General features: G+C 45.8%; 1 protein-coding gene across 1 annotated transcript in view; it reads left to right on the forward strand.

The window, feature by feature from the left end:
- The window catches only part of jak1 (Janus kinase 1), an 85,371-nt gene that overhangs the window by 60,181 nt on the left and 9,680 nt on the right, over positions 1 to 15,510 (forward strand). The window contains exons 14-23 of the mRNA XM_065009213.1: positions 1,311 to 1,438; positions 2,496 to 2,631; positions 5,372 to 5,523; positions 5,735 to 5,885; positions 7,075 to 7,163; positions 7,273 to 7,465; positions 7,616 to 7,740; positions 11,736 to 11,908; positions 12,060 to 12,177; positions 13,945 to 14,055. Coding sequence (XP_064865285.1) covers positions 1,311 to 1,438; positions 2,496 to 2,631; positions 5,372 to 5,523; positions 5,735 to 5,885; positions 7,075 to 7,163; positions 7,273 to 7,465; positions 7,616 to 7,740; positions 11,736 to 11,908; positions 12,060 to 12,177; positions 13,945 to 14,055 — 1,376 coding nt within the window. The remainder of the gene's footprint in view (positions 1 to 1,310; positions 1,439 to 2,495; positions 2,632 to 5,371; positions 5,524 to 5,734; positions 5,886 to 7,074; positions 7,164 to 7,272; positions 7,466 to 7,615; positions 7,741 to 11,735; positions 11,909 to 12,059; positions 12,178 to 13,944; positions 14,056 to 15,510) is intronic.

Here is a 15,510-nt window from a genome sequence, read left to right on the forward strand (position 1 = left end):
TTCCAGGAGGACCATGAGCTGTTGTTATCGATAAGGTGTCTGATTCCAGGAGGACCATGAGCTGTTGTTATTGATAAGGTGTCTGATTCCAGGAGGACCATGAGCTGTTGTTATCGCTAAGGTGTCTGATTCCAGGAGGACCATGAGCTGTTGTTATCGATAAGGTGTCTGATTCCAGGAGGACCATGAGCTGTTGTTATCGATAAGGTGTCTGATTCCAGGAGGACCATGAGCTGTTGTTATCGATAAGGTGTCTGATTCCAGGAGGACCATGAGCTGTTGTTATCGATAAGGTGTCTGATTCCAGGAGGACCATGAGCTGTTGTTATCGATAAGGTGTCTGATTCCAGGAGGACCATGAGCTGTTGTTATCGATAAGGTGTCTGATTCCAGGAGGACATGAGCTGTTGTTATCGATAAGGTGTCTGATTCATCATTTTCACCTCGAATAGAAGTAGAGGGGCTTTTGTCAGAGGTTGCTTGTTGTGAGCGCTGAGGGAACTTTATGAACTTAGCCAGATGATTCTGCATCTTTGTAGCATTCTTTACATATGATTTGGCACAGTTTTTGCAAATGTACACAGATTGTACTTCTAGCTGCAGTGAAATGTCTCCACACATCAGATGATGCCCGTGGAATTTTCCTGTACATTTTTTTTGTAAAAAAAAAACAAATACAATTCCATGTACAGATAAATAGTTAAGCATTTCGATTTAACAGCTCATTTGTAAGATGCATTTTTTTTTAAATGAAACATGTATGGAAACAGGTGAATTAACAATCTCAAGCAAGCTAAAACACACATTGTAGCAAAAACTAACTAGCAGAAATTGTTAACAAGTTAGAAATGAGTTAAACACACTTTGCTGTAGGCTCTATTTACTAGTTAACAAAAAATCATGTATGTCGTATAAAATATATTCACCTCACCCAGTATTGTAATCAAAACTTACCAGAAAGCTTGTAGTCCTTGGCTCAGACAGTGTAGTAGTGTGGGCTCAATAGCATCTCATTAGTGTGCAAGATCTTGAGAATCAGCTGTACATGTGATGGAAGAATGCACAGCGCATGCAGAGGGTTGCAGTTCCATTGCATTGGGGATAGTTTAACCAAAATATGCTACAAGACCTAGAATTGCCTTATGAGTATCCCACAAAAAGGTTATTAGCTAACTTTTTTAATGAATTTATGCTAAATTCCCCAAATTTCTGCGTTTGAATTCCCATGGAAATTTACCGGAAGGTTTTTTGACCCTTTGCAACCCTGTCCATGTCTCTCTCCCTGTCTCTCATGTCTCTCTCTCTCCCAGATATCATGGTGGAGGAGTTTGTCCAGTTTGGTCCGTTGGATGTGTTCATGCGGAGACAACACAGTCCTCTCAGTACACCATGGAAGTTCCAGGTGGCCAAACAACTGGCCAGCGCTCTCAGCTACCTGGTGAGAAAAACACACTCTGAAATGTCTTCAATCTCTTTGTTACGGCAAGCCTAAATAAGTTCAGGAGTAAAAATGTGCTTAACAAGTCACATAATAATTGCATGGACTCTGTGTTTAACATGAGTTTTTATGACTACATCTCTGTACCCCACACATACACTCATCTGTAAGGTCCCTCAGTTCGAGTTGTGGATTTCAAACACAGATTCAACCATAAAGACCAGGGAGGTTTCCCAATGCCTCCCAAATAAGGGCACCTATTGGTAGACGTTGGGAAAAAAGCAGACATTGAATGTCCCTTTGCACATGGTGAAGTTATTAATTTACAGTTTGGATGGTGTATCAAAACACCTAGTCACCAGAAATATACAGGCATCCTTCCTAACTCAGTTGCCAGAGAGGAAGAAAAACACTCACCATGAAGCCAACGGTGGCTTTAAAAAAGTTAGAGTAGAATGGCTGTGATAGGAGGAAACTGAGGATGGATCCACAACATTGTAGTTACTTCACAATACTAACCTGCATGACCAAGTGAAAAGAAGGAAGCCTGAACAGAATAAAATATTCCAAAACATGCATCCTGTCTGCAATAAGGCACTAAAGTACAACTGTAAAGAAATTGTAAAATAAATGTTCTGAATACAAAGCGTTATGTTTGGGGTATATCCAACACAACACATCACTGAGTACCACTCTTCATATTTTCAAGCATGATGGTGGCTGCATTAGGTTAAGGATATGCTTGTCATTGGCAAGGATAATAAGCGGAATGGAGCTAAAGCACAGGCAAAATCCGAGAGGAAAATCTGTTTTCAAACAGACATTGGGAGACAATTTCACCTTTCAGCAGGACAATAACCTAAAACACAAGCCAAGTATACACTGGAGTTGCTTACCAAGGTAACATTAAATGTTTCTGAGTGGCTTAGTTTTGACTTAAATCGTCTTGAAAATCTATGGCAACAGCCAACTTGACAGAGCTTGAAGAATAATGTGCAAATATTGTACAATCCAGGTGTGCAAAGCTCTTAGAGACTATCTCTCTCTGTCTCTGTAGGAGGATAAGAAGCTAGTGCATGGCTTTGTGTGTACCAAGAACATCCTGCTGGCCAGAGACGGAGTGGACAGTGAGGGAGGACCCTTCATCAAGCTCAGCGACCCCGGCATACCCATCACTGTGTTGACCAGAGAGGGTAAGACTTCACTGAATCATGCACATTGAGTGCAAGACAACCATCATGTTCCATTTCGATTTGTGTTGTTATCCAGAGCAACGTATCTTATAGGACAAGGGCCCAATTTGAGATTGTAGAATTTATTGTACAGTATGTTGAGTTCTGAAAGGTTTGTGGCCCAGGAGAATGTTTTTGGGAACAAGACTATACAAATGCACAGCTCACATTCCATTTTCCCCCCAATGGCATATTTATGTTTGGTAAACATTTACTGTGTCTGTGGCTGAGTGAAGACCGTTAAACAGACCAAACAGTGTTAATGTCCACTGGGACCACTGGATCTGACAGATGGGAACACTCTCCCTCCCTCTCTCTATGTTACTGGCATGGCAGGGCTGTGGATTCCTGTCAGCTGGAAGTGACGTGAGGGCTTGTGGGAAGAACTTGGAGACAGTCAGAGAGAGAGGGGGTTAGAGATGGACAGTCAGAGAGAGAGGGAGTTAGAGATGGACAGTCAGAGAGAGAGGGGGTTAGAGATGGACAGTCAGAGAGAGAGGGGGTTAGAGATGGACAGTCAGAGAGAGAGGGGGTTAGAGATGGACAGTCAGAGAGAGGGGGTTAGAGATGGACAGTCAGAGAGAGGGGTTAGAGATGGACAGTCAGAGAGGGGTTAGAGATGGAGACAGTCAGAGAGAGGGGTTAGAGATGGAGACAGTCAGAGAGAGGGGGTTAGAGATGGATAGTCAGAGAGAGAGGGGGTTAGAGATGGACAGTCAGAGAGAGAGGGGTTAGAGATGGACAGTCCGAGAGAGAGGGGTTAGAGATGGACAGTCAGAGAGAGAGGGGTTAGAGAGGGACAGTCAGAGAGAGAGGGGGTTAGAGATGGAGACAGTCAGAGAGAGGGGGTTAGAGATGGACAGTCAGAGAGAGAGGTGGTTAGAGATGGAGACAGTCAGAGAGAGGGGGTTAGAGATGGACAGTCAGAGGGAGAGGGTTAGAGATGGAGAGAGATGGAAACAGTCAGAGAGAGGGTTAGAGTTGGAGCCAGTCAGAGAGAGGGGGTTAGAGATGGAGACAGTCAGAGAGGGTTAGAGAAGGAGAGAGGGTTAGAGATGGAGAGAGGGGGTTAGAGATGGAGACAGTCAGAGAGGGTTAGAGATGGAAAGAGGGTTAGAGATGGAGACAGTCGGATAGATGGGGTTAGAGATAGTGAGAGGGGGTTAGAGATGGAGACAATCAGAGGGGGTTAGAGATGGAGACAGTCAGAGAGGGTTAGAGATGGAGAGAGAGGGTTAGAGATGGAGAGAGAGGGTTAGAGATGGAGACAGTCAGAGAGAGGGTTAGAGTTGGGAGTCAGTCAGAGTGGGGGTTAGAGATGGAGAGAGAGGGTTAGAGATGGAGACAGTCAGATAGATGGGATTCGAGATGGAGACGGTTAGATAGATGGGATTCGAGATGGAGACGGTGAGAGAGGGAGTTAGAGATGGAGACAGTCAGAGAGGGTTAAAGATGGAGACAGTCAGAGGGTTAGAGAAAGAGACAGTCAGCGAGAGAGTGTTAGAGATGGAGACAGTCAGCGAGAGAGGGTTAGAGATGGAGACCGTCAGAGAGAGAGGGGTTAGAGAGAGAGGGTTAGAGTTGGAGACAGTCAGAGAGAGAGGATTAGAGATAGTGAGAGGGGGTTAGAGATGGAGACAATCACAGGGGGTTAGAGATGGAGACAGTCAGAGAGGGTTAGAGATGGAGAGAGAGGGTTAGAGATGGAGAGAGGGTTAGAGATGGAGAGAGAGGGTTAGAGTTGGAGACAGTCAGAGAGAGAGGATTAGAGATAGTGAGAGGGGGTTAGAGATGGAGACAATCACAGGGGGTTAGAGATGGAGTCAGTCAGAGTGGGGGTTAGAGATGGAGAGAGTCAGATAGATGGGATTTGAGATGGAGACGGTGAGAGAGGGAGTTAGAGATGGAGACAGTCAGAGGGGGTTAGAGATGGAGACAGTCAGAGAGGGTTAGAGATGGAGACAGTCAGAGGGTTAAAGATGGAGAGGGTTAGAGATGGAGACAGTCAGCGAGAGAGGGTTAGAGATGGAGACAGTCAGCGAGAGAGGGTTAGAGATGGAGACAGTCAGCGAGAGAGGGTTAGAGATGGAGACCGTCAGAGAGAGAGGGTTAGAGATGGAGACAGTCAGAGAGAGAGGGTTAGAGTTGGAGACAGTCAGAGAGAGAGGATTAGAGTTGGAGACAGTCAGGGGGGTTAGAGATGGAGACAGAGAGAGAGGGTTAGAGATGGAGACAGTCAGAGAGAGGGTTAGAGATGGAGACAGTCAGAGAGAGGGTTAGAGTTGGAGACAGTCAGAGAGAGAGGATTAGAGATGGAGACAGTCAGAGGGGGTTAGAGATGGAGACAGTCAGAGAGAGAGGGTTAGAGATGGAGACAATCAGAGAGAGGGGGTTAGATATGGAGACAGTCAGAGAGCCTCATGGAGAAGCTCTGCCTCATAATACCGCTGCCTAACATACCCCTCAGTGAGGAAAGACAGGATTACCGACATATTAAAAATGACAAATTCCTTCCCCAAACAGATGAGGGTTCATTATCGTGTGTTCACTATAATAGTGTTTTGGTTTCTGCACCGCATGTGACTGTTTGTTTGTGTTATGACTAAATGTTTGTACTGTGTTTACATACACGTGTGTGTGTGTGTGTGTGTGTGTGTGTGTGTGTGTGTGTGTGTGTGTGTGTGTGTGTGTCAACCTGCAGAGTGTGTGGACCGGATCCCTTGGATTGCTCCAGAGTGTGTGAAGGACTCTGCCAACCTGAGTGTAGCAGCTGATAAATGGGGATTCGGCACAACACTGTGGGAGATCTGCTATGATGGAGAAGTGCCCCTTAAAGACAAGAAACTCACAGAGGTACATACTGTACACACACACACACACACACACACACACACACACACCTTAATCCACTTTATCCTACACCCTCACACATCTCTATGCCATGTATTGCCAGTTTGGACACAAAGTATCAGATACCCTTAAGCTACTCTCTCTCTCTCTTTCCCCACTCCCTCCCTCTCGCCCCCACTGCCCCCCCCACCTCCCTCTCTCTCTCCCTGAGCAGAAAGAAAGGTTCTATGCAGCAGAGTGTCAGCTAGCTACTCCAGACTGCAAAGAGCTGGCTGAACTGATGACCCATTGTATGACCTTCGACCCCCGTAAACGCCCGTTCTTCAGGGCCATCGTCAGAGACATAGACACCCTTGAGGAACAGAGTACGTGTGTGTGTGTGTCAGTGAGCAGTAGCAGTGCATGGGTAAAATCACTGGGGAAGTGAAAAAAAACAACATGCTGACTCACCCTACTTGTAGAGAAACACCAATGATAACCTCCTTTCATGTTGCCGAAAAATTTCGCTTTTGTTGGCCTAAGATACCTGGCTAAAATGCTTGCTAGCTATCCTAACTTCCTTTCATTACCTGGCAACGATTCGCTAGGCCAGCTAGCTACATTGAACTTCCATCCTCTCAGGCCAGGGGCACAATTATGGTTGGATCATTGGCCAGAATGAAGTAAAACCAAATCCCTATCTCCATCCATGGCTAATTGAAGAAAGGGACAATTGTCATTAGCTAGCTAGCCACCGGAGGACCACAACACAAGGAGATGCAACAATTATATATTTTTTTGTCAATTACGTTCTGCGTTTGGTGTGAAGCCGAATCCAAACTGGCTTCCCTTGACACTTGTTTTTGGTGCGCCAGGACCATTCACAGTTAACCTCACTCAGTTTAGCTCAACGCTGATTGGCTAATATTATTTGAAAAATGTAATCAAGGGAGGCCAAATGCTACCTGGCTTCTCTTGCAGTCAATGCCAAGGGTTACAACGATGTCATTCTCTTTTTGCCCAGACAGCATCAGATAGATGGCCTACATATACTGAGAGAGGGCCGCTGTTGTGTTCGCTCGGATGCTTTCTCCAGTGAGATACATTCAGCCTCTTTCGAATTGAAGGAAAATTATGAAACACAGAGAGACGGCAGTTGTTTCTCAGCACTAGCTAGAGAGAGAGATTGCAAGAGTGTGTGTATGAGTGTTGTGGAGTTCACTGGGTTCACGCTCCACAGCTCCCCCTTAACTGGGCCCCATGGATATAAATCTTTCCTCAATACTCCCACACGGTGGCTAGAATGAGGTACTGCCGTCATGTCGCAGTTAGACATCCATCATACTGGTGCTGTTGCTTTGCTGAATAAACCCACTGGGTATGTTGTCAGTGTGTAACAGTGTGTATGTTGTCAGTGTGCAACAATGTGTGTGTATGTTGTCAGTGTGTAACTGAGTGTGTGTATGTTGTCAGCGTGTGGGTTGTCAGTGTGTATGTTGTCAGTGTGCAACAATGTGTGTGTATGTTGTCAGCGTGTGGGTTGTCAGTGTGTAACAGTGTGTATCCCTCTATCAGACCCCTCTATCAAGCCTGTACCCACTCTGGAGGTCGACCCCACTGTGTTCGAGAAGAGGTTCCTCAAGAAGATTCGAGATTTAGGAGAGGTAACACACGTGTGTGTTTGACCATGCCAGAGACCGTGTGCATATGCAAGTAATGTTAATGTTTGTCAGTATTATGTGATATGAATGTTCTCTGTGTGTGTGTGTGTAGGGTCACTTTGGCAAGGTGGAGCTGTGTCGGTATGACCCCAGAGGGGACCGGACAGGGGAGCTGGTTGCAGTGAAGAGTTTAAAGCCAGAGAACAGAGAGGAACAGAGCAGCAACCTCTGGTGTGAGATAGGAATCCTTAAAGAACTTTACCACCACAACATTGTCAAGTACAAAGGCATCTGTCAGGAGGAGGGTGAGCAGAGTATACGCAAGCATGCACACACACACACACACACACACACACACACACACACACACACACACACACACACACACACACTACCTACTGAACACACACCTTCTGCTTTGCCTGACTCCATCCTCTCTATCTGTATGTGTGCAGGAGGCAGAGCCATCAAGTTGATCATGGAGTACCTGCCTGCTGGCAGTCTGAAGGAGTACCTCCCTCGCAACAAAAGCCAGACCAGCCTGAAGACTCTGCTCAGTTACGCTGTCCAGATCTGTCAGGTACTTTAACACTAGCACCGCTACCTAACATACCCCTAACACTAGCACCGCTACCTAACATACCCCTAACACTAGCACCGCTACCTAACACACCCCTAACACTAGCACCGCTACCTAACACACCCCTAACACTAGCACCGCTACCTAACATACCCCTAACACTAGCACCGCTACCTAACATACCCTAACACTAGCACCGCTACCTAACATACCCTAACACTAGCACCGCTACCTAACATACCCTAACACTAGCACCGCTACCTAACATACCCTAACACTAGCACCGCTACCTAACATACCCTAACACTAGCACCGCTACCTAACATACCCCTAACACTAGCACCGCTACCTAACATACCCCTAACACTAGCACCGCTACCTAACACACCCCTAACACTAGCACCGCTACCTAACATACCCCTAACACTAGCACCGCTACCTAACATACCCCTAACACTAGCACCGCTACCTAACATACCCCTAACACTAGCACCGCTACCTAACATACCCCTAACACTAGCACCGCTACCTAACATACCCTAACACTAGCACCGCTACCTAACATACCCTAACACTAGCACCGCTACCTAACATACCCTAACACTAGCACCGCTACCTAACATACCCTAACACTAGCACCGCTACCTAACATACCCTAACACTAGCACCGCTACCTAACATACCCTAACACTAGCACCGCTACCTAACATACCCTAACACTAGCACCGCTACCTAACATACCCTAACACTAGCACCGCTACCTAACATACCCCTAACACTAGCACCGCTACCTAACACACCCCTAACACTAGCACCGCTACCTAACACACCCCTAACACTAGCACCGCTACCTAACACACCCCTAACACTAGCACCGCTACCTAACACACCCCTAACACTAGCACCGCTACCTAACATACCCCTAACACTAGCACCGCTACCTAACACACCCCTAACACTAGCACCGCTACCTAACATACCCCTAACATACCCTAACATACCCCTAACACTAGCACCGCTACCTAACATACCCCTAACATACCCCTAACACTAGCACCGCTACCTAACATACCCCTAACACTAGCACCGCTACCTAACACACCCCTAACACTAGCACCGCTACCTAACACACCCTAACACTAGCACCGCTACCTAACATACCCTAACACTAGCACCGCTACCTAACATACCCTAACACTAGCACCGCTACCTAACATACCCTAACACTAGCACCGCTACCTAACATACCCCTAACACTAGCACCGCTACCTAACATACCCCTAACACTAGCACCGCTACCTAACATACCCTAACACTAGCACCGCTACCTAACATACCCTAACACTAGCACCGCTACCTAACATACCCTAACATACCCTACCTAACATACCCCTAACACTAGCACCGCTACCTAACATACCCTAACACTAGCACCGCTGCCTAACATACCCCTAACACTAGCACCGCTGCCTAACATACCCTAACACTAGCACCGCTACCTAACATACCCCTAACACTAGCACATACCCTAACACTAGCTACCTAACATACCCCTAACACACACCCCTAACACTAGCACCGCTACCTAACATACCCTAACACTAGCACCGCTACCTAACATACCCCTAACACAACCCCTAACACTAGCACCGCTACCTAACATACCCTAACACTAGCACCGCTACCTAACATACCCTAACACTAGCACCGCTACCTAACACACCCTAACACTAGCACCGCTGCCTAACATACCCTAACACTAGCACCGCTACCTAACATACCCCTAACACTAGCACCGCTACCTAACATACCCCTAACACTAGCACCGCTACCTAACATACCCCTAACACTAGCTCCGCTACCTAACATACCCCTAACACTAGCACCGCTACCTAACATACCCCTAACACTAGCACCGCTACCTAACATACCCCTAACACTAGCACCGCTGCCTAACATACCCCTAACATACCCCTAACATACCCCTAACACTAGCACCGCTACCTAACATACCCCTAACACTAGCACCGCTGCCTAACATACCCCTAACACTAGCACCGCTGCCTAACATACCCCTAACACAACACTAGCACCGCTACCTAACATACCCCCATAACACTAGCACCGCTACCTAACATACCCTAACACACCCCTAACACTAACACTAGCACCGCTACCTAACATACCCCTAACACTAGCACCGCTACCTAACATACCCCTAACACACCCCTAACACTAGCACCGCTACCTAACATACCCCTAACACTAGCACCGCTACCTAACATACCCCTAACACTAGCACCGCTACCTAACATACCCCTAACACACCCCTAACACTAGCACCGCTACCTAACATACCCCTAACACTAGCACCGCTACCTAACATACCCCTAACACTAGCACCGCTACCTAACATACCCCTAACACTAGCACCGCTACCTAACATACCCCTAACACTAGCACCGCTACCTAACATACCCCTAACACTAGCACCGCTACCTAACATACCCCTAACACACCCCCTAACATACCCTAACACTAACACTAGCACCGCTACCTAACATACCCTAACACTAGCACCGCTACCTAACATACCCCTAACACTAGCACCGCTACCTAACATACCCTAACACTAGCACCGCTACCTAATATACCCCCTAACACTAGCACCGCTACCTAACATACCCCTAACACTAGCACCGCTACCTAACATACCCCTAACACTAGCACCGCTACCTAACATACCCCTAACACTAGCACCGCTACCTAACATACCCCTAACACTAGCACCGCTACCTAACATACCCTAACACACCTAACACCCTAGCACCGCTACCTAACATACCCTAACACTAGCACCGCTACCTAAACATACCCTAACACTAGCACCGCTACCTAACATACCCCTAACACTAGCACCGCTACCTAACATACCCTAACACTAGCACCGCTACCTAACATACCCTAACACTAGCACCGCTACCTAACATACCCCTAACACTAGCACCGCTACCTAACATACCCCCTAACACTAGCACCGCTACCTAACATACCCTAACACTAGCACCGCTACCTAACATACCCTAACACACCCCTAACATACCCCCTAACACACCCTAACATACCCCTAACACACCCTAACACTAGCACCGCTACCTAACATACCCTAACACTAGCACCGCTACCTAATATACCCTAACACTAGCACCGCTACCTAACATACCCTAACACTAGCACCGCTACCTAACATACCCTAACACACCCCTAACACTAGCACCGCTACCTAACATACCCCCTAACACTAGCACCGCTACCTAACATACCCCTAACACTAGCACCGCTACCTAACATACCCCTAACACACCCCTAACACTAGCACCGCTACCTAACATACCCCTAACACTAGCATCGCTACCTAACATACCCCTAACACTAGCACCGCTACCTAACATACCCCTAACACTAGCACCGCTACCTAACATACCCCTAACACTAGCACCGCTACCTAACATACCCCTAACACTAGCACCGCTACCTAACATACCCCTAACACACCCCTAACACTAGCACCGCTACCTAACATACCCCTAACACTAGCACCGCTACCTAACATACCCCTAACACACCCCTAACACTAGCACCGCTACCTAACACACCCCTAACACTAGCACCGCTACCTAACATACCCCTAACACTAGCACCGCTACCTAACATACCCCTAACACTAGCACCGCTACCTAACATACCCCTAACACTAGCACCGCTACCTAACATACCCCTAACACTAGCACCGCTACCTAACATACCCCTAACACTGACCATTAACCCTGGTTGAACAGATCCCTAGACCTGACAGTGTTATAGATATGTGGTGGGAACGTTATGGAAAAATGTTGGGACCATTATGGCGGTGTTATGGGAATATTATTGGGATATATATATATATTTTGGGATAGGATAAATTCCAACCATCTGTGTGTCTCCCCTCTGTCCAGGGAATGGACTATCTGGGATCTCGGAATTACATCCACCGGGATCTGGCGGCCCGGAACGTTCTGGTGGAGAACGAGAGCACGGTGAAGATCGGAGATTTTGGACTGACCAAGAGCATCAAGGACAACGAGGGATATTACACGGTCAAAGATGACCTGGACAGCCCTGTGTTCTGGTGAGGGAGAGAGAGGAAATAAGACAGTGTAGTACAGAGAGGGGAAGAGATATGAGAGGGAAAGGAAAAAAGCTGCTCTTTGAAAATGATAATGACTTCATTTAGAATTTGTATTGACATGCGTGTCCTCTCTCCTGTCCGCCTGTGCCAGGTATGCCCCAGAGTGTCTGGTCCACTGTAAGTTCTACCTGGCCTCTGATGTCTGGTCCTTCGGTGTCACCATGTATGAACTACTCACCTACTGTGACTCTGCCATCAGCCCCATGACGGTCAGTACACACACAGGCCTGACAGCACTGCACAGCACGGTCTCCTGATTGAGGCAGATGGCGTCAGTCAATGCCCAGGGTGACTCTGCCCACTCCCGCCAGCCCGTGCCATAATACACACACACGTGCAACTCCCTGATTGCTCAGACGAACTGTCACAATATGTCCTCCCTCATCCACATCAAGTAGCCATGATTAGTACATATCCATTGGGTCTTATTGATACCCTTTACCACCCTGTTCAATTTACAGTAAAGTAACAAGTAGTCTCTCATCTGATCTGACTTAATATCAATTAGCTATTACTGTCTTAATACATTTACATTTAAGTCATTTAGCAGACGCTCTTATCCAGAGCGACTTACAAATTGGTGCGTTCACCTTAAGACATCCAGTGGAACAGCCACTTTACAATAGTGCATCTAAATCTTTTAAGGGGGGGGGGGGGGTGAGAGGGATTACTTTATCCTATCCTAGGTATTCCTTAAAGAGGTGGGGTTTCAGGTGTCTCCGGAAGGTGGTGATTGACTCCGCTGTCCTGGCGTCGTGAGGGAGTTTGTTCCACCATTGGGGGGCCAGAGCAGCGAACATAAGTTGCATGGACTCACTCTGTGTGCAATAATAGTGTTTAACATAATTTTGGAATGAGTACCTCATCTCTGTACCCCACACATACAATTATTTGTAAGGTCCCTCAGTCGAGCAGTGAATTTCAAACACAGATTCAATCACAAAGACCAAGGAGGTTTTTCAATGGCTCGCAAAGAAGGAGACATTGAATATCCCTTTGAGCATGATGAAGTTGTTAATTACACTTTGGATGGTGTATTAATACACCCAGTCACTACAAAGATACAGGTGTCCTTCTCAGTTGCCGGAGAGGAAGGAAACCGCTCAATCATTTCACCATGAGGCCAATGGTGACTTTAAAACTGAGGATGGATCAACAGCATTGTAGTTACTCCACAATACTAACCTAAATGACAGAGTGAAAAGAAGGAAGCCTGTACAGAATAAATATATTCCAAAACATGCATCCTGTTTGCAACAAGGCTGGGATCGGAGAGAAGTAAAACTGCAAAAAATGTGGCAAAGAAATTAAAAATATGTCCTGAATTCAAAGTGTTGTGTTGTTGGATTTGTCCCAAACATATCACTGAGTACCACTCTTTATATTTGACTGGTGACTGCATTAGGTTATGGATAGGCTGTCTAGCAATAATCAGCAACAAACTTGACAAAGCTTGATGAATTTAAAAATAATAATGTGCAAATATTTTACAATCCAGATGTGCAAAGCGCTTAGACATATCCAGAAAAACTCACAGCCCAAGGTGATTCTAACATGTATTGACTCAGGGGGTTGAATACTTATCTAAAGAAGATATATTACTGTTTTATTTTTCATAAATGTTTTATAAATGTTAGACATTTTCTTCCACTTTGACATTAGTTTTTTGTATAGATCATTGTCAAAACAACGACAATTAAATCCATTGTAATCACACCGTGTAACACAACAAAAGTGTGTGAAGTGTGAATACTTTCTGAAGGCATTGTATGTTTTTTTTCAAAGACTGTTTTGAAATAGATTATTGAATGTTAAATGTAGTGTAGAGGTAAGGTTCGATGACTAATGTCTTCTGAATGTTGGTGACAACAATACAAGTCACTCCAGTCCTCACTGGATAGATTTCAGGGGTCATTTCATTACGTCTCCATGGTGACTTATCTCTGCTCTCCCCTCCCCCCGACCTGTCCCCACAGGTGTTCTTGAAGATGATTGGTCCCACTCAGGGTCAGATGACTGTGACGCGATTGGTCAAGGCGCTGGAGGAGGGAAAGAGGCTGCCCCGCCCTGAGAGCTGTCCTGGAACGGTAGGATCTACATACCTACCTGCCTACCAACATGCCTGCCTGTTCAGAGTCACCCCATCACGCACAACATGCTCTCTCTCTTTAAACTCTTTCTCCACCATAAAGAGGAATCCTCAATAGGTCACTCAAATCACCATCCTATGAGATAATTTATGGAGCTAGAAAAGTGCCTTTTGATATATTTTTTTATTCACCTACAGTTTTTTTTACATTGACTAGAATAATTTAATAATCCTAGAAATGTCATGTCTAGAACTCATTTGCATCTGCCTGTGGACCTTGTTCGTCTGGCAGGTGTATGAAATATTTTCTTTAACTAACGTTAGTTATGATAACAATTTATATTTCTCATGCATGTAAACATGGTAGCTGTTCAATAGACAACTTTCCAAGTGAAATTTGCTCTCATTCAGTGCTGTATTGTCCCGCCTGAGAAAAATGTATACAGTTACAAGTTTTTTGATGTTGTGACTATTGTAATCGGCTCTAAGGCAAGTGGGCTCAGACAACAAAAACGGTCATTTTTATCGTATCAAAGGTTTGTCTGTAGATTTGATAAGTTTAGCCCCTACTCTTGCAATTACATTACACCCCCAGATTTGACTCCAAATCTAATATGGCTGCCACATTACAATTAAACTGTGGTTTAATCAGCTGTATAAGTACACTACCCGTCAAAAGTTTTAGAACACCTACTCATTCAAGGGTTTTTCTTTAGTTGTACTATTTTCTACATTGTAGAATGATAGTGAAGACATCAAAGATATGAAATAACACCTTTGTCTGGATATAGAAAAGGCAGCAGAGTGCGTTTACACCGGCAGCCCAATTCTGATCTTTTTTTCACTATATGGTCTTTTGACTAATCAGATCAGCTCTAAAAAAATCTGATATGATTGGTCAAAAGACCAATTAGTGAAAAAAATATAGGTTTGGGCGGCCTGTGTAAACGCAGCCTTAGAGGATCAATGAGTCAACTGGGAGGCTCCAACGAAAGGAAAACGAATTCAACCATGGACTTTGACACCCTCTCACTAGCTTTATAACTTTCCCCCACTGTGCTATAACTTACACCTCCAGGATTGGGCTCTTAAGTCACCTCCTAATCATTTAGATGTGAGCTTTGATTCATTGCTAGTCCAATATGTCTGCCTGAATCCAACAAGACCTGGTGCTTCACTACATTGGTGATGCACATTGGGATGTTCTGGTGCACTCTTATCTTGTTTGGGTTGAGATGGCACATTACTTCTTCCAGATAATAATGTCCACCTTCCTGGCTGTCTGCCCTGGAGTTGCTGTACATGTTAACTTGGGGACATTATGGTGCATGGGGTGGATGCAACCACACATGATGACAAGCTACAATAAACCAACTCAACCTGACACTCATTGACAAGAAACTCAATCGACTTCACATCATAGGAGGAATTGCATCTCTCCAATGTCAATGCC

This window comes from Oncorhynchus nerka, linkage group LG24 (genome assembly GCF_034236695.1).
Source record: "Oncorhynchus nerka isolate Pitt River linkage group LG24, Oner_Uvic_2.0, whole genome shotgun sequence".
NCBI classification, from domain to species: Eukaryota; Metazoa; Chordata; class Actinopteri; order Salmoniformes; family Salmonidae; genus Oncorhynchus; species Oncorhynchus nerka.